General features: G+C 42.7%; 1 protein-coding gene across 1 annotated transcript; it reads left to right on the forward strand.

Moving 5' to 3' along the window:
* Nucleotides 1-1,723: 1,723 nt before the first annotated feature.
* On the forward strand, nt 1,724-19,133 carry FBXO40 (F-box protein 40; the record flags this gene model as incomplete). Its single annotated transcript, XM_081235340.1, has 4 exons — nt 1,724-1,783; nt 13,175-13,207; nt 14,047-16,014; nt 18,495-19,133. The coding sequence occupies 4 exons, from the start codon at nt 1,724-1,726 to the stop codon at nt 18,708-18,710; spliced, it is 2,277 nt and encodes a 758-aa protein (XP_081091466.1). The 3' UTR covers nt 18,711-19,133.
* Nucleotides 19,134-19,219: the final 86 nt, after the last annotated feature.

The raw sequence follows: 19,219 nt of genomic DNA on the forward strand, positions 1-19,219 counted from the left end.
AGATCTTTCTCCTAGGCCTTCCCACCTAACTGGGCAGTAGTTTCTTTGTGATTGGGGCATAATATCAGGCTCATCTAGCTCTCAAACTTGAACTTACAGTAGAATCAGCTGGTAGGTCTGATTTGGTAGGGCCCAATAATGTACATTTCTAACCAGTTCCCAGGTAATTCTGATGCTATTAGTCTAGGTACCACATTTTAAGGACCACTTTCTAGTTGACTTGCCTTTGCTTATTAACTTCTCCTTTCTGAGCGATCCGCAAAGCACCACAACCTGTGTCAAATAGTGTCTGCTCCCCTGCCAAGTTCTAAATTCTCCTCTATTTCTTTAAAGAAATATTCATCCCCCAAACTCACGCACCTGGTCCTTTTACCTACTCATATTCTAGTTAAACTTCATACGGTACAATCAGTAAAATCTAGTTCTGTGCAGCTCTCTCAACTATTTAAGTCTAAAGTATATTATTTTGTCTCCTCTAGACAGAACTTTAAAACAAATTTTGGGGGCTTCCCTGGTGGTGCAGTGGTTGAGAAGCCACCTGCCAATGCAGGGGACACGGGTTTGAGCTCTGGTACAGGAAGATCCCACATGCTGCAGAGCAACTAAACCCGTGCACCACAACTACTGAGCCTGCGGTCTAGAGCCCACGTGCCACAACTACTGAAGCCTGCGTGCCTAGAACCCGTGCTCTGCAAAGAGAAGCCACCACAATGAGAAGCCCGTGCACCACAACGAAGGGTAGCCCCCGCTCGCCACAACTAGTGAAAGCCCGTGTGCAGCAATGAGGACCCAGCTCAGCCATAAATAAATAAATAAATAAACACATAAATAAATAAATTTATGTTTTAAAAAATGGTCAAAATCGTACATTAAAAAAAACATATTTTGGGGAGAGTGTTTTGGGCCATAGACTTGATTGAAGTTCATTTTTAAGAGGAGGGAATGTATGTATTGCCTTTTCAGACAGAAAGCAAGAATTTAAAGGTGAATATAGGGGCATAGAAACTGAAGGGGAAAATGTCACCTGGATAACCATACTCTGTTTCAGGCATAGAATTTTGTCAGCTTTTTCACAGTGAAGAGTTTCTATAATCTATATGCTTTGATTTGGTAGGTATTTCATTTTAAATGTCAGACTCCATACTATAGTGCAGATTTTTTTTAATGATAATGGCAGATAAATACCTGAAAATTTGTTTAATTGTTTTTAATTAATGAATTAATTTATTTATTTTTGGCTGCCTTGGGCCTTCGTTACTGTGAGTGGGCTTTCTCTAGTTGCGGCGATGGGGGGCTAATCCTCGTGGCAGTGTGCGGGCTTCTCATTGCAGTGGCTTCTCTTGTTGCAGAGCATGGGCTCTAGGTGCACAGGCCTCAGTAGTCGTGGCACATGGGCTCAGTAGTTGTGGATCATGGTCTCTAGAGCACAGGCTCAGTAGTTGAGGCGCACAGGCTTAGTTGCTCCGCGGCATGTGGGATCTTCCTAGACCAGGGATCGAACCCGTGTCCACTGCAACGGCAGGAGGATTCTTAACCACTGTGCCACCAGGGAAGTTCCTATAGTGCAGATTTTTAACCTTAAAAATCTTCCCTGCCACATTTGTATTCCCTGAAATGCAAAGGCATGGGACCTGTTCAGTCTTCTTGTTTCCTCTATTCAGAAGGGCACAGTATGGGTTGTGGTCCAGAGGAGGACAAAAAAAAAAAAAAATTCATCATAGGCATGGAGGTGCTTCCCAATGTGAAGCATCCAGCTTCTCTACAATTTGGAAAGGTTATACAGGTAGAGACACCTTTCTGTGCCCCAACTGGGGGAAAAAAGGCTTTCCCCTTACAGACTCTAGCCATGGGCTTGCATTCTCCCCAAATCATGGAGATGGACCACAAATGTCTCTATGGGTCTCTGATGGACACAGTGTGATGTAGCAGACAGTAGAGTTTGAAGCAAGACAAACTTAGGCTTCTTTGTGCCTCAGTGTCCTTATCAGTAAACTGGAGATGGTAATACCCACCTCACATTATTATTGTGAGGATTAAATGAGATGTTATGTAAACGCACATGTTAAGCACTAATATTTTATTTCTCTTCCACTATGACATCCAAAATGGAGAAATCACTCCACCTGGGAAAGTCAGACAGACCCCATGGAGGATAAGAATCCAGTCACTGCACAGGAACAGAAATTGGGAGAACAGGGCATCTCATGTCACAAGACAACCAATGATAAATCTAATTTGATTAAATTGAGGCAACACCAGCTGACTCCAACCTAAGGTGACCAATCAGCTGTCTAAATTTGCCTGGGAATAAGAGGTTTCCTGGGACCTGGGACTTTCAGTGCTCAAACCAGGAGAGACCAAGGCAAACCAGGATGATTGGTTACCCTGTTTCTCCAGCAATAATTAGACTATCAACCATTTTGGATTGTCCTTTATCGCAGTGGGAAAGATTTCCTCCAGATATACAACAAAAGGTTCAGATGTGATTTCTTTATGCCCTTAGCTATATTTGTCTTTCTCCTTTCCTCCACTGACAAATGTCTCCAAAAATTCATCTCCACTCAGTGTCTTTCTGCTCAGCACATGCCTTCTCTCAAAGTCACCCATCTGGGGCAGCTCCAGAGCCTGGCAGAAGATCTTTAAATAGCAACATAAAGCAACAGCATCTTTGTTGCCTGCCTGCATTGCTTTTCTTTTCTCTTAAAGGAATATTTTCAAATAACCTCCCAAGAGATGGAGAGCAATAAGATTCCACCACAAATGTTCCCAGTTTCAATAACGCTGTTGCTAAGAACCATCTTTATAATGCTGAAGGATAAGAAATGATTGGCAACAAGTACCTACTGTGTAGCACAGGGAATTATACTCAATATTTTGTAATAACCTATAAGGGAAAATAATCTGAAAAAAATTGATATAGATGTATATATAACTGAATCACTTTGCTGTACACCTGAAACTAACACAACATTGTAAATCAACTATTCTTCAATTAAAAAAAGAAGAAGGAGGAGAGGAAGAGGAAGAAGAGGGAGAAAAAGAAATGATTGGGCTTAGAGTTCATCACTATTGTCCCTCCAGCCAGACACATGCCTGCTGATAGGGGCAGAGTTCTCACTACATACATTGAGTGCACAGAACTAGCCAGGGCTGCTTTGCCCTTGCTGGAAACTGGGCTCAACTTTGTGACAGAACCTGGTTGGCAAATATGAAGTTGGACATTCCTGGTGCTGTTAGCTTTTTTCACATAACCTTACTCCATTTGCGATCTGCCTCTTCTTCCCCACCTAAAAACCAACAAGGGACCTTGAGTCATCCAGAGTCTATTCTTGCTGAATGTCTGTTATGAATAGAAAGCCGATGATCACATTCTCCCAGCCAGGGCACAGGCCCTGCCAACACTGGAGTGTGTGCTTAATAGCTTTCTCCTCTACTCCAAACAAATGCTAGATTTTGAATGGCCAAGGGTCCCACCTCACAGCTGAAATGCAAATGCTCTGGCAAGGGCTCCTTGGGGACCTGCCATGAGCAGTGGCATTGTCATCCCTGTTCTTAACCTCACAGCAGCATTGGAGGCCATCACTCACCCTTTTCTTTACATCTGGCAACATAGTCCTGACTCTCTTAGCTCACTGGTCTCTCCTTCTCTGGCTCTGCTTCTTCTTATTGTCCCCAAAGTGGTCCTACCTAGCCTTGTACTTCATGGCTCAGATTTCTATTCTGTGTTCTCACCTCCTCTTACTTTTAAGTGGATAATTCTCAAGTCTGAATCTCTATATTCTAACCCCTCATCTTCCCACACACATGATCTGTCATCACCTAAAGCAACTTGTATTACACTCGCTGGACCCATTTTTCTTCCCAAAACAGTTCCCTCCTTAGACCTCTATTTTTCTCAGAATTACACCCAACATTCTCTCTTCTTAGTTCACTTTCTTGGCATCACCTTTGACTCTTCTTCTTCCCCTATCTCCAGCCAGAAACAAAAATGTTAGTTGATCATCCCTTGTAATGTCTCCTGTCTGTCTCATCTTGCCTATTTCTACTGTCATCAGTCTCACAATCTCAGCTTCCATCATGTTCTCTACATAGCAGTTTCTAACTCTAGGTCTTTCCACTCCATTCTTCCACTACTACTGGTTAACACCCCAATTACAATGGTAAATGGTTCCTTATTGAGTACCAAATAATTCTAGATGCTTGAGCCTAATATTTATGAATTTCTATAAGTCCATAATGGGCTTTTCCCTCCCAGGAGTGATCTGGAATATGGCAGGAGCCTACCTGAATGTTAAATTGTATGTTAAAAGATCAAGTAGCTAGACTCTTGCATACAAAAGATGTGCTCTTTGCCTGATCCTATTCTGCTCCATCTCAGTCCTACCCTCACAGCCTTTCCACCCTGCTCAGCTCCCTCTCTGTCTGATTAATCTTCTAGTTAACCCTGAAGCTACTGATGGTCAGGCTGACTATTAGGGTATGAGGTATCCCTCTATAGCTTAAGAGGGATTCTGGCGTGATCCCTCTTTCACTCTTATAGTGCATGAGTCATCTGGGGAATGTGTTAAGAATGTAAATTCCAGGATACACCCTTCGCTCAGGTCAGGGGTGCAGCCAGCATCTATAGTAGTGTTGTCCAATAGAGTAGCTACTGAACACTTGAAGTGTAGCTAATATGACTTGAGGAACTGAATTATTAATTCTAGTTCATTTTGATTAATTTAAATTTAAATAGCCACATGTGGCCAGTGGCTACCATATTGAACAGTGGGGATCTATATATTTAACAAGAATCACAGCTGATTCTAATGAACAATAGTGTTTTTTTTTTTTTTGCCTACAATTTTTCTTTTTATTTTATTTTATTTATTTATTTTTTTATTTTTTAATTTTTTAAATTAGTTTCTGCTTTATAACAAAGTGAATCAGTCATACATATACATCTGTTCCCACATCCGTTCCCTCATGCATCTCCCTCCCTCCCACCCTCCCCATCCCACCCCTCCAGGCGGTCACATAGCACCAAGCTGATCTCCCTGTGCTCTGCGGCTGCTTCCCACTATCTATCTACCTTACGTTTGGTAGTGTATATATGTCCATGCCTCTCTTTCGCTTTGTCACAGCTTACCCTTCCCCCTCCCCATATCCTCAAGTCCATTCTCAAGTAGGTCTGTGTCTTTATTCCCGTTTTGCCCCTAGGTTCTTCATGACATTTTTTTTTTTTAATTCCGTATATATGTGTTAGCATACGGTATTTGTCTTTCTCTTTCTGACTAACTTCACTCTGTATGACAGACTCTAGGTCTATCCACCTCATTACAAATAGCTCAGTTTCGTTTCTTTTTATGGCTGAGTAATATTCCATTGTATATATGTGCCACATCTTCTTTATCCATTCATCCGATGATGGACACTTAGGTTGTTTCCAGCTCCGGGCTATTGTGAATAGAGCTGCCATGAACATTTTGGTACATGTCTCTTTTTGAATTATGGTTTTCTCAGGGTATATGCCCAGTAGTGGGATTGCTGGGTCATATGGTAGTTCTATTTGTAGTTTTTTAAGGAACCTCCATACCGTTCTCCATATTGGCTGTACCAATTCACATTCCCACCAGCAGTGCAAGAGTGTTCCCTTTTCTCCACACCCTCTCCAGCATTTATTGTTTCTAGATTTCTTGATGATGGCCATTCTGACTGGTGTGAGATGATATCTCATTGTAGTTTTGATTTGCATTTCTCTAATGATTAATGATGTTGAGCATTCTTTCATGTGTTTGTTGGCAGTCTGTATATCTTCTTTGGAGAAATGCCTATTTAAGTCTTCTGCCCATTTTTGGATTGGGTTGTCTGTTTTTTTGCTATTGAGCTGCATGAGCTGTTTATAAATTTTGGCAATTAATCCTTTGTCAGTTGCTTCATTTGCAAATATTTTCTCCCATTCTGAGGGTTGTCTTTTGGTCTTCTTTATGGTTTCCTTTGCTGTGCAAAAGCTTTGAAGTTTCATTAGGTCCCATTTGTTTATCTTTGTTTTTATTTCCATTTCTCTAGGAGGTGGGTCCAAAAGGATCTTGCTGTGATTTATGTCATAGAGTGTTCTACCTATGTTTTCCTCTAAGAGTTTGATAGTTTCTGGCCTTACATTTAAGTCTTTAATCCATTTTGAGCTTATTTTTGTGTATGGTGCTAGGGAATGATCTAATCTCAAACTTTTACATGTCCCTGTCCAGTTTTCCCAGCACCACTTATTGAAGAGGCTGTCCTTTCTCCACTGTACATTCCTGGCTCCTTTATCAAAGATAAGTTGGCCATATGTGCGTGGGTTTATCTCTGGGCTTTCTATCCTGATCCACTGATCTATCTTTCTGTTTTTATGCCAGTACCAGACTGTCTTAATTACTGTAGCTTTGTAGTATAGTCTGAAGTCAGGGAGCCTGATTCCTCCAGCTCTGTTTTTCGTTCTCAAGATTGCTTTAGCTATTCGGGGCCTTTTGTTTTTCCAAACAAATTTTGAAATTTTTTGTTCTAGTTCTGTGAAAAATGCCATTGGTAGTTTGATAGGGATTGCATTGAATCTGTAGATTGCTTTGGGTAGTAGAGTCATTTTCACAATATTGATTCTTCCAATCCAGGAGCATGGTATATCTCTCCATCTATTTGTATCATCTTTAATTTCTTTCAACAGTGTCTTATAGTTTTCTGCATACAGGTCTTTTGTCTCCTTAGGTAGGTTTATTCCTAGATATTTTATTCTTTTTGTTGCGATGGTAAATGGGAGTGTTTTCTTGATTTCATTTTCAGATTTTTCATCATTAGTGTACAGGAATGCCAGAGATTTCTGTACATTAATTTTATATCCTGCTACTTTACCGAATTCATTGATTAGCTCTAGTAGTTTTTCGGTAGCATCTTTAGGATTCTCTATGTATAGTATCATGTCATCTGCAAACAGTGATAGCTTTACTTCTTCTTTTCCAATTTGGATTCCTTTTATTTCCTTTTCTTCTCTGATTGCTGTGGCTAAAACTTCCAAAACTATGTTGAATAAGAGTGGTGAGAGTGGGCAGCCTTGTCTCGTTCCTGATCTTAGTGGAAATGGTTTCAGTTTTTCACCATTGAGGACAATGTTGGCTGTGGGTTTGTCATATATGGCCTTTATTATGTTGAGGAAAGATCCCTCTATACCTACTTTCTGCAGGGTTTTTATCATAAATGGGTGTTGAATTTTGTCGAAAGCTTTCTCTGCATCTATTGAGATGATCATATGGTTTTTCTCCTTCAACTTGTTAATATGGTGTATTACATTGATTGATTTGCGTATATTGAAGAATCCTTGCATTCCTGGGATAAACCCCACTTGATCATGGTGTATGATCCTTTTAATGTGCTCTTGGATTCTGTTTGCTAGTATTTTGTTGAGGATTTTTGCATCTATGTTCATCAGTGATATTGGCCTGTAGTTTTCTTTCTTTGTGACATCCTTGCCTGGTTTTGGTATCAAGGTGATGGTGGCCTCGTAGAATGAGTTTGGGAGTGTTCCTTCCTCTGATATTGTTTGGAAGAGTTTGAGAAGGATGGGTGTTAGCTCTTCTCTAAATGTTTGATAGAATTCGCCTGTGAAGCCATCTGGTCCTGGGCTTTTGTTTGATGGAAGATTTTTAATCACAGTTTCAATTTCAGTGCTTGTGATTGGTCTATTCATATTTTCTATTTCTTTCTGGTTCAGTCTCGGAAGGTTGTGCATTTCTAAGAATTTGTCCATTTCTTCCAGGTTGTCCATTTTATTGGCATAGAGTTGCTTATAGTAATCTCTCATGATCTTTTGTATTTCTGCAGTGTCACTTGTTACTTCTCCTTTTTCATTTCTAATTCTATTGATTTGAGTCTTCTCCCTTCTTTTCTTGATGAGTCTGGCTAATGGTTTGTCAATTTTGTTTATCTTCTCAAAGAACCAGCTTTTAGTTTGGTTGATCTTTGCTATCGTTTCCTTCATTTCTTTTTCATTTATTTCTGATCTGATCTTTATGATTTCTTTCCTTCTGCTAACTTTGGGGTATTTTTGTTCTTCTTTCTCTAATTGCTTTAGGTGCAGGGTCAGGTTGTTTACTCGAAATGTTTCCTGTTTCTTAAGGTGGGATTGTATTGCTATAAACTTCCCCCTTAGAACTGCTTTTGCTGCATCCCATAGGTTTTGGGTCGTCGTGTCTCCACTGTCATTTGTTTCTAGGTATTTTTTAATTTCCTCTTTGATTTCTTCAGTGATCACTTCGTTATTGAGTAGTGTATTGTTTAGCCTCCATGTGTTTGTATTTTTTACAGACCTTTTCCTCTAATTGATGTCTAGTCTCATAGCATTGTGGTCAGAAAAGATACTTGATACAATTTCAATTTTCTTAAATTTACCAAGGCTTGATTTGTGACCCAAAATATGATCTATCCTGGAGAATGTTCCATGAGCACTTGAGAAAAATGTGTATTCTGTTGTTTTTGGATGGAATGTCCTATAAATATCAACTAAGTCCATCTTGTTTAATGTATCATTTAAAGCTTGTGTTTCCTTATTTATTTTCATTTTGGATGATCTGTCCATTGGTGAAAGTGAGGTGTTAAAGTCCCCTACTATGAGTGTGTTACTGTCGATTTCCCCTTTTATGGCTGTTAGTATTTTCCTTATGTATTCAGGTGCTCCTATGTTGGGTGCATAAATATTTACAATTGTTATATCTTCTTCTTGGATCGATCCCTTTATCATTATGTAGTGTCCTTCTTTGTCTCTTCTAATAGTCTTTATGTTAAAGTCTATTTTGTCTGATATAAGAATTGCTACTCCAGCTTTCTTTTGATTTCCATTTGCATGGAATATCTTTTTCCATCCCTTTACTTTCAATCTGTATGTGTCTCTAGGTCTGAAGTGGGTCTCTTGTAGACAGCATATATATGGGTCTTGTTTTTGTATCCATTCAGCCACTCTGTGTCTTTTGGTGGGAGCATTTAGTCCATTTACATTTAAGGTAATTATTGATATGTATGTTCCTATTCCCATTTCCTTAATTGCTTTGGGTTCGTTATTGTAGGTATATTCCTTCTGTTGTGTTTCTTGCCTAGAGAAGTTCCTTTAGCATTTGTCGTAAAGCTGGTTTGGTGGTGCTGAACTCTCTCAGCTTTTGCTTGTCTGTAAAGGTTTTAATTTCTCCATCAAATCTGAATGAGATCCTTGCTGGGTAGAGTAATCTTGGTTGCAGGTTTCTCTCCTTCATCACTTTAATTATGTCCTGCCACTCCCTTCTGGCTTGTAGAGTTTCTGCTGAGAGATCAGCTGTTAACCTGATGGGGATTCCCTTGTGTGTTATTTGTTGTTTTTGCCTTGCAGCTTTTAATATGATTTCTTTGTGTTTAATTTTTGACAGTTTGATTAATATGTGTCTTGGTGTATTTCTCCTTGGATTTATTCTGTATGGGACTCTCTGTGCCTCCTGGACTTGATTAACTATTTCCTTTCCCATATTGCGGAAGTTTTCAACTATAATCTCTTCAAATATTTTCTCAGTCCCTTTCTTTTTCTCTTCTTCTTCTGGAACCCCTATAATTCGAATGTTGGTGCGTTTAATGTTGTCCCAGAGGTCTCTGAGACTGTCCTCTGTTCTTTTCATTCTTTTTTCTTTATTTTGCTCTGCAGCAGTTATTTCCACTATTTTATTTTCCACCTCACTTATCCGTTCTTCTGCCTCAGTTATTCTGCTATTGATCCCATCTAGAGTATTTTTCATTTCATTTATTGTGTTTTTAATCGATGCTTGATTCATCTTTAGTTCTTCTAGGTCCTTGTTAACTGTTTCTTGCATGTTGTCTATTCTATTTCCAAGATTATGGATCTTGGAAATAGAATCTTGGATCAGCTTTACTATCATTATTCTGAATTCTTTTTCAGGTAGACTGCCTATTACCTCTTCATTTGTTAGGTCTCGTAGGTGTTTATCTTGCTCCTTCACCTGCTGTGTGTTTTTCTGCCTTCTCATTTTGCTTATGTTACTGTGTTTGGGGTCTCCTTTTTGCCGGCTGCAGATTCGTAGTTCCCGTTGTTTTTGGTGTCTGACCCCAGTGGCTAAGGTTGTTTCAGTAGGTTGTGTAGGCTTCCTGGTGGGGGGGACTAATTCCTGTGCTCTGGTGGTTGAGGCTCGATCTTGTCTTGCTGGTGGACAGGTCCACGTCTGGTGGTGTGTTTTGGGGTGCCTATGGCCTTATTATGTTTTTAGGTAGCCTCTCTGCTAATGGGTGGGGTTGTGTTCCTGCCTTGCTAGTTGCTTGGCATAGGGTGACCCGCACTGTAGCTTGCTGGTCGTTGACTGAAGCTGGGTGCTGGTGTTGGGATGGAGATCTCTGGGAGATTTTCGCTGCTTGATATTATGTGGAGCTGGGAGGTCTCTTGTGGACCCGTGTCCTGAAGTTGGCTCTCCCACTTCAGAGGCACAGCACTGGCTCCTGGCTGCAGCACCAAGAGCCTTTCATCCACCCGGCTCAGAATAACAGGGAGAAAAAGTAGAAAGAAAGAATTAGTAGAAGAAAGAAAGAGAGAGGGAAAGAAAGGAAGAAGGGAAGAAAGGAAGGAAGGAAGGAAGGAAGAAAGAAAGGAGGGAGGGAGGGAGGAAGGATGGAAAGAAAGAAGGAAAGAAAGGAGGGAGGGAGGGAGGAAGGAAAGGAAGAAAGACAGGAGGGAGGGAGGAAGGAAAGAAAAAGAAAGTGGAAAGAAGAAGGGTGGGAGGGAGGAAAGAAAAAGAAAGAAGGAAAGGAGGAGCAGAGGGAGGGAGGGAGGAAGGGAGAGTAGGAAAAAAAGAAAGAGCAGGTAAAGTAAAATAGAATAAAGTATGAAATATAGTAGCGTTATTAAAATTAGAAAGTAATTATTGAAAAAAAAAAAACCGGACCGATAGAACCCTGGGACATATGGTGGAAGCAAAGTTATACAGAGAGAATCTTACACAGAAGATTACACATACACATTCACAAAAAGAGAGCAGGGGGAAAAATCAAAAATCTTGCTCTCCAAGTCCACCTCCTCAATTTGGGATAATTCGTTGTAAAAAGAGGAAAAGGGCGAGAAGTCTGAAATCTTGCTCTCTAAGTCCACCTCCTTAATTTGGAATAATTCGTTGTAAAAAGAGGAAAAGGGGGGAAAGTCTTAAATCTTGTCCTCAAAGTCCACTTCCTCAATTTGGGATGATTCGCTGTCCATTCATGCACTCCACAGACGCAGGGCACATCAAATGGACCGTGGAGCTTTAATCCGCTGCCTCCGAGGCTGCACAGAGAGATTTCCCTGCCTCTGCTCTCACTGCTCCCGGGTCTCAGCCTTGGACCTGGCCCCGCCTCTGCGCGTAGGTCGCCGGAGGGCGTCCGTTCTTCGCTCAGACAGGACGGGTTTAAAGGAGCCGCTGATTCGGGGGCTCTGGCTCACTCAGGCAGAGGGGAGGGAGGGGCGCGCAGTGTGGGGCGGGCCTGCGGCGGCAGAGGCCGGCGTGATGTTGCAGCAGCCCGTGGCGCTCCGTGCGCTTTCCCGGGAAAGCCGTCCCCGGGTCTCGGGGACCCCGGCAGTGGTGGGGTGCACAGGCCCCCCGGAAGGCGGGGCGGACAGTGACCCGCACTCGCACACAGGCCCCGCGGCGGCGGCGGCAGCGGCGGCGGCGGCGGCGGCGGCGGCGGGCGGCGGCGGGCGGCGGCGGCGGCGGCCCACGCCCGTCTCCGAGGTCCGTGCCTTACCCGCGGCTCGTGCCTGTCACCGGCGCTTCCCCAAGCAGCCCTCTTAATGCCCTCTCCTCGCGCACCAGGAAACAAAAGGGAAAAAAGTCTCTTGCCTCTTCAGCAGCTCCAGACCCTTTCCCCGGACTCCCTCCGGGCTAGCCGTGGTGCACTAACCCCTTCAGGCTCTCTTCCTGCCGCCAGCCCCAGTCCTCTCCCTGCGCTCCGACTGAAAGCCGATACCCGAGCCTCAGCTCCCAGCCCCGCCCGCCACGGCGGCCGAGCAGACAAGCCTCTCGGGCTGGTGTGTGCCTGAGGGCACCGGTCCTCTGTGCCAGAATCTCTCCGCTTTGCCCTCCGCACCCCTGTTGCTGTGCTCTCCTCCGCTACTCCGAAGCTTTCCCCCTCCTCCACCTGCAGTCTCCGCCCGCGAAGGGGCTTGTAGTGTGTAGAAACCTTCCCCCCTTCACGGCTCCCTCCCACTGGTGCAGGTCCCGTCCCTATCCTATTGTCTCTGTTTATTCTTTTTTTCTTTTGCCCTACCCAGGTATGTGGGGAGCTTCTTGCCTTTTGGGGGGTCTGAGGTCTTCTGTCAGCGTTCAGTAGGTGTTCTGTAGGAGTTGTTCCACGTGTAGATGAATTTCTGATGTATCTGTGGGGAGGAAGGTGATCTCCGCGTCTTACTCTTCCGCCATCTTCCTCCGGGGCCTCAACAATAGTGTTTAAAGCCACTTTAACAAGCAGTCCAGGTGACCCTTATGCTCACTTACTGGTACATAGTAGGTAATCAAAAATGTTTGTTGAATGAATGGATGAACAGATGAATACATGAATGAACTAGCATACAATTTCCTTGAGATTTAAGGCTGTCTCTTCTAAAAAAGAAAAGTTGAGGGGGATTTTCCAGAGGAAAAGAGGCTAAAAGGATTTAACAACAAATGTAATAAATTAACCTTAAAGGGATCCTGGTTCAAAACTGAGTTGTTTTTTTAAAAGTACAGAAGATATTTTGGAGATAATTGGGGAAATTTGAATATAGACAGCATGTTACATGATATTAGAAAATTATTTTTAGTTTTCTTAGGTGAGATAATGTTACTGTAGTTACAAAAAATGTCTTTATTCTTAGGAAATACATGCTGAAGTGCTTACAGATGAAGTATCATGACATCAGCAACTTATCTTCAAGTGGTTCGGCAAAAAGTGTGTGTGTGTGTGTGTGTGTGTGTGTGTGTGTGTGTGTTGAGAGAGAGAGAAGGTGAAAGGGGCAAAATGTTAACAATTGTTGTATCTAGGTAGAGTATATTTGACTGCAAAATGTGGGCCAGGACACCTACCTCCAGGGTGGTGGAAGAATACGTGAAGTCTCTTTGGCCCCTGTTAAAACAGATAAAATACTTTTCTTACTAATCATTCATATTTGTATTTTTATATTTTCCCCTAGATTTACAAAGCAAGAAGAAATTTGGAAGCTATGGTAAGTACCAGGTGCTTATTGGAACTTTACCTTTCACAGGTCCAGGTCTGGCTTCATTTAGCCTGTAGCCCAAGCATCTGGCAGATTTATCCTTTTGGTCTGATGACATATGTTGGCTTTTTGCCAAACCACAGATGCTAGAGCAGAACCTAGAAGAAACCGACACAGAATAGGGGGGAAATCAGAGACCTGAGAAAGATCTGTGAGCAAAGATTTTTAGTAAAACTTTACATATGAAAAAGCAAAAAATCCAGGTATAATCTAAATGGCTAACAATTCCTTCATTCAGCAAATATTACTGAGTGCTTACAATGGTCCAGGCCCTGTGACAGGTGCTGGGGACCAAGATGTGAACAAAATCAGACATGCCCCACGTCCCCCCAGCATACTCTCTAGTGGTAGCTGGTTAAATGAATGACAGAACACTCATTCTGGAATGTTACACTGCCATTATGAAGAAAGTTTGCAAAGAAAAATTAATAAAACAGCCTAGACATGTCATAATAGCAAGTTAAAGCAGAATGCAAAATTGTATTCATAGTATTAACTGTGTCATATAAATCCTCCACAACCCACAACTCAAAAATAGCAATTGTCAACCCTGTAGCCCATTACTTTCACCTTTGTTTTTTTTCTATTCTCAACACAGCTAATATGTAGAATAAACTATTGGGAAACAAAGAGAAGAGTATTGATAGCTGTTATTTCTAGGTTGTGTGGGATTATGAGTATTTTTGCTTTCTTCTTATGATTTTCTATATTTTTCAAGCTTCCTACAATAAACATGAATAAACAGGAAATAAGTCAATTAAAACTTAAACACTCACAGACATGCATAGAGCTTCTCTTCCAGCAGTCATTTGTTTTCTCTTTCCCCTTGCCTTTGGTGTCTCCAGCGTAGGGCGCGCAGGCCTCCACCAGGGCAGCACAGGCACTGTGACAGATGCTTCAACCGTCACTGCCACATGCCTGTGGAGGCTGGTGTCTCCTGCCTGGTGATAAACTGCCACCTGTCCTGCGGCGCTACCTTCCACATGTGCAAAGAGGCAGAGCACGAGCTCCTGTGCCCTTTAGAACAGGTTCCGTGCCTCAACTCCGAGTATGGCTGCCCCCTTTCCATTTCCCGTCACAAGCTGGCCAAGCACCTGCAAGTGTGCCCTGCCAGCGTGGTCTGCTGCTCCATGGAGTGGAACCGCTGGCCAAACATGGACTCTGAAACAGCCCTTCATGAGAACATCATGAAAGAGACTCCCAATGAGGAGTGCTTGGACACAGCCCTGGCCCTCCAAGACCAGAAGGTCCTCTTTAGATCTCTGAAAATGGTAGAACTTTTCCCAGAAACTAGAGAACCCATGGAAGAGGAACCTACCATGAATGGTGAAGCCAGCTGGAAGGAAATGGAAGGAGCGGTGGGTGGGGCAGATGCTGGTTTGGTAACAAGCGGCTCTCTGTCAACCACCAACGGAGAGGTGGCAGAGCTGAGTCAAGAAGAACGAGAGGTATTAGCCAAAACCAAAGAAGGGATGGACCTAGCCAAGTTTGACAAGTGGGAAAATATGTTCAGCAAAGAGCATGCGGCCTCTGTTTTAACGAGCTCATCAGTGAGCAGTGAGAGCAAGAGCAGGGATGGCCCAGAGAAAGAACAGATTTCCAGCAGCAACAACATGGTAGAAAAGAGCGCTGCCAAAGGGAAAGAAACACAGGAAGACCAGAAGCAGCAGGACTTTCATGCAGCCATAGAAAAGTCAGGGTTTGCCCCTTGGCAGGATGGTGTTCTGGAAAGACTGAAAACAGCTGTGGATGCAAAGGACTATAATATGTACCTGGTGCACAATGGGAGGATGCTTATTCACTTTGGTCAGATGCCTGCTTGTACACCTAAAGAGAGAGACTTTGTTTATGGCAAACTTGAGGCTCAGGAAGTGAAAACTGTTTACACCTTCAAAGTTCCCGTGAGCTACTGCTGGAAGCGGGCTCACCTCGGAGATACCTTGTTGAGTTCTAGGCCAAGTGAACACAAGGCAGTAGATACTTTGGATTTAGGGATCACTGTGGAGGACCTGCCCAAATCAGATCTCATCAAGACCACGCTGCTGTGTGCTCTGGAAAGAGAACTCAAAGGTCATGTCATCTCTGAATCCAGGAGCATTGATGGGGTGTTCATGGATTTTGCTACACAGACATACAGTTTTGAGCCAGAACAATTTTCCTCCAGGACGGTGCTGGCTGACCTTCTAACCAATGCCAATCTGAATGGGCTCCATATGGAGCTCCACAGTGAGTGTGTGACCAGGAGACACAACAAGAGCAGTTCTGCCTTTACTTTCACTTGCAACAAATTCTTCAGGAGGGATGAATTCCCCCTACATTTCAAGAATGTCCACACAGACATTCAGTCATGTCTCAATGGTTGGTTCCAGCACCGATGCCCCCTTGCCTACTTGGGATGTACCTTTATTCAAAACCATTTCTGTCCCCCAGGGAAAAAGGCAAAAGTAATCTATAGTCAGGAGCTCAAGACCTTTGCCATCAAGCCGGAGGTTGCTTCAGAGCTGAGTGAGGGAGGGAACAACCATCTCTCAGGCCGTGAAGGAAAAAACCAGAATTCTCTAACCAGCCTGCCCCTGGAGGTCTTGCAGTACATTGCTGGGTTCTTAGACAGCATCAGCCTATCCCAGCTCTCCCAGGTGTCCGTGCTGATGAGGAATATCTGTGCCACTTTGTTACAAGAGAGAGGGATGGTCCTCCTGAAGTGGAAGAAGAAGAGGTATTCCCATGGAGGCACCTCGTGGAGAGTTCACAGAAAGGCAAGTAAATAGTCATTCACTTATTCATTCATTCAACAAGTATTTACTAAGGGCCTTCTGTGCACCAAGCAGTGTACTAGGCACTGAGATTGTACTAGGTTACCGGGAATAAAACAGTCTATGAACTCAAAGAGGTCAGCGTAGTAGAGGAGACAGATCCATAAACATAAAAATGGCAATACAAATGGTAATGCCTATTTATGTATGTGTCTTGCATGTCTTCCATTTGCTCACATGATCCATTCTCCATCGTGATCTGTCCCCCAGGAGGCTGATCTTTACAGACTAGCTTAACCAGCTCCCCTGCCCCCCAGCTTCCAGTTGGGCTAATCTAACGGGAGTGTATCAGCAGGAGATGGTCAGGAGGGAGAAGCGTGAGGTTGACATAGCTATTCTTCTGGCTTCCTCCCTGAATGCATTCTCCCCTCCACGACATTTTGCACTGGCCATGTCCCTCCAGCTGTATCTGATATCTGATAGGTTACTGATTCTGGGTTCCATTGACTTCCTTCCTCCCTTTCAGGCCTAGGGTAGTAACACTCTAGATTGTTACTAGCCTGGGTTTTCTATACCCTGCCCACACATTTGTATATCATTCCTTTTTAAAATTCTCTTCAGATTACCCAGTTTGAGTGTGCCATCTGTTTTCTGCCTGGACCCCAACTGATACAATATGCCAACAAATTCTCCTCAGCCCTATGTCAACTAATTTATTTACAAACAAGTTTTGCCCCTGTTGAATTCATTTTGAAATTCTAAAATAATTTGGTCCACTGATTTCCCCTGGTTCAAATGCTTATTAATTTTTTTAAAAAAACTCTGCTGCATAGATCAAAGAATCTTTCCCTTTGGAAAAACCTCATCCCCTTTTCCCAATCAGGTTAGGCTTGCTTAACTGTATTATAAGTTCTATTGGCTTGTACTCTATAGAAGTGAAACTCCCAATTCATCATATCCAAGGTGCCGTAGCACTGTAGCATCCTCTCTTATGGTACATATATTGGTAATGTGAATCACAAATTCATGATGCCCATTTAGGTCAGTAATTCCAAAATCTCACTGTTGAGTCTCTTCCCAGTATGTGGGTATATGCAAACTGGTATCAGGGAGTTAGGAGATGTTTACATCTAGTTTTATTGATTATGTCTAAAACATCTTGCATATATTCTATTATTTATTCCCTGAGTAGTCTTCTTCAAAAAATAATTATCAGACTCTCCCTCATGATTTCATGCTTGAATCCATGCCTGCAATCCATGTGTTCATGACTGCCAACCAACCATGTGTTAGGCATAAACATGAATGAGACTAAGACCCTGACTTTGGGAATTGTGTCGCCAAGATACAATGTATCATCTAGAACTACCTAATATCTTCCTCTGTAAAATCAAATGCAAATGATTTAAGTTACATACTAGAAATTTCATTATTTTTTGGCTCACATTTTTTCCCAATTCAGTGATTGCTGACCACTCTTAAATATCATTTGGGACAAACTAATTTCCTTGCAGAAAGGAAGAAAGAGAATTTAGTTGGAGCTAAAGAATGCTCATATTAAAATGGCCTTTTAAAGTACAAAGGGAAATAGTTCCAAGATCACAGGATACACTTTTCTTATATAGTAACAGTGACAAGAAACTGAGGGTGTAATGATCAGGTTGAAGGATATCAGATTATGCCTATCCTCAAAGCCAGATTATAAAACTAGTGGCTTTGCCACCACATCCTAGGTGGAAAGGCCCACAGGGATTTGAGTGCCAGACTTCTAGATTTCTCCTAAGGTTTCTGTTCTACTGAGACTCTTATTAGTTAGCATAGTTTTAGTTTTAAGCGATAGAAAACCAACTTAACATGACAAACAATAAAGGGAATTTATTGGCCCATATAACTGAAGAGTGCAAAGGTGATGGCTTCAGGTATGGCTTGATCTAGCAGCTCAAAATGCCCCCAAATGACCTTTTTACTCTCTATTTCTTTTCTCTACTTCCTCGCTTGTGGCTCCACCCTAAGACACAGTTCTCCCTTCATGGTCCCTGGTGGCTGCCAGAAGCTCCTAAGACTGTAGCTTCCAAGTTCAAGCACAGAGGGGAAAAGAGAATCTGCTTCTTGGTATCACAAACAAAAGTTCTGGAGTAGAGTCTCATTGTCACTTGTTGTCCTGATTTGAACCATATCTATTCTAGAACTAACCACTGTTCCTGGGGAGGTGGGGGATGGGGGAAGGGTGTATGTCAATAAGCAGATTGTTGTTAGTCATTTCCACACACCACATGGCTGGCTGGGATGATTATCAGTTGGAAGGGGGAACTAGGAATTGGATGCTGGAGAAAGGACTAACAAATGTATGCTGCAGCCACTAAATACTCTCAGGAATCTAAGAACAGGAAGAACAGAAAGGCATTTCCCCACACTGTTCAAATAAAGCCGGCCTGAGGGTATCACCCCAGTGTTTACTTTGGAACTTCTCTCTTTCCTCATAGATCTGGCAATTCAGCAGCCTCTTCTCCAAAATCAAGGGCTGGGAGTTTAATGAAGTTGCCTCCATGTCTGAGCACTTGAAGTCCTGTCCTTTCAACGTTGTAGAACACAAGACTGACCCGATTCTTTTGACCAGCATGTGTCAGCCCCATGAGCAGGCCCGAGAGACTTTAGTCACCACTTTTAAAGCCAGACCAAGAGGAAGACACACCTATTAAAGGCTCAGAAGCCACCATTCTTGGATTCCCACTCAAGGTTACTGAAAGTTCAACAGAGTTTGGTTATGAGAACTTCCTTCTGTAAACTGCAAATGTGCTTATCTGGGTGTTTTGGAACATGCAATGTCCTTCAAAACCTGAGCAGCTGCACAATGCCGAAGAATTTCCTAAGCCATGGCTTGTATAACTGCTATAGTTCCATACTGATAACTTATTTCCTCCTTCCCCCCACACTTTTTTTTCTAAAATAAATCAGTCTGTGAAGTATTTTAAATAGGTGACTTGAGGCCATTTGGAAGATGAGTCCAAGTCCTTAGGAGATGAGAGAGCCGTGAAATTCCAAAACCAGCACAGGCCTGTGCATTTGTGGAGAGCTTTTCAGTTTATAAACACTTCTAATGATATGGAGCAGGTAATGTAGGGATGGGGACTGACATACCTCCCAGGGCACCCAGGGTGAAGGCCACAGTTTGAAGTTTCTGGAGCTGGGGTTGTCTTGACAGCCAAGT

This window comes from Mesoplodon bidens (assembly GCF_964165515.1).
Source record: "Mesoplodon bidens genome assembly, chromosome: 5".
Lineage (NCBI taxonomy): Eukaryota > Metazoa > Chordata > Mammalia > Artiodactyla > Ziphiidae > Mesoplodon > Mesoplodon bidens.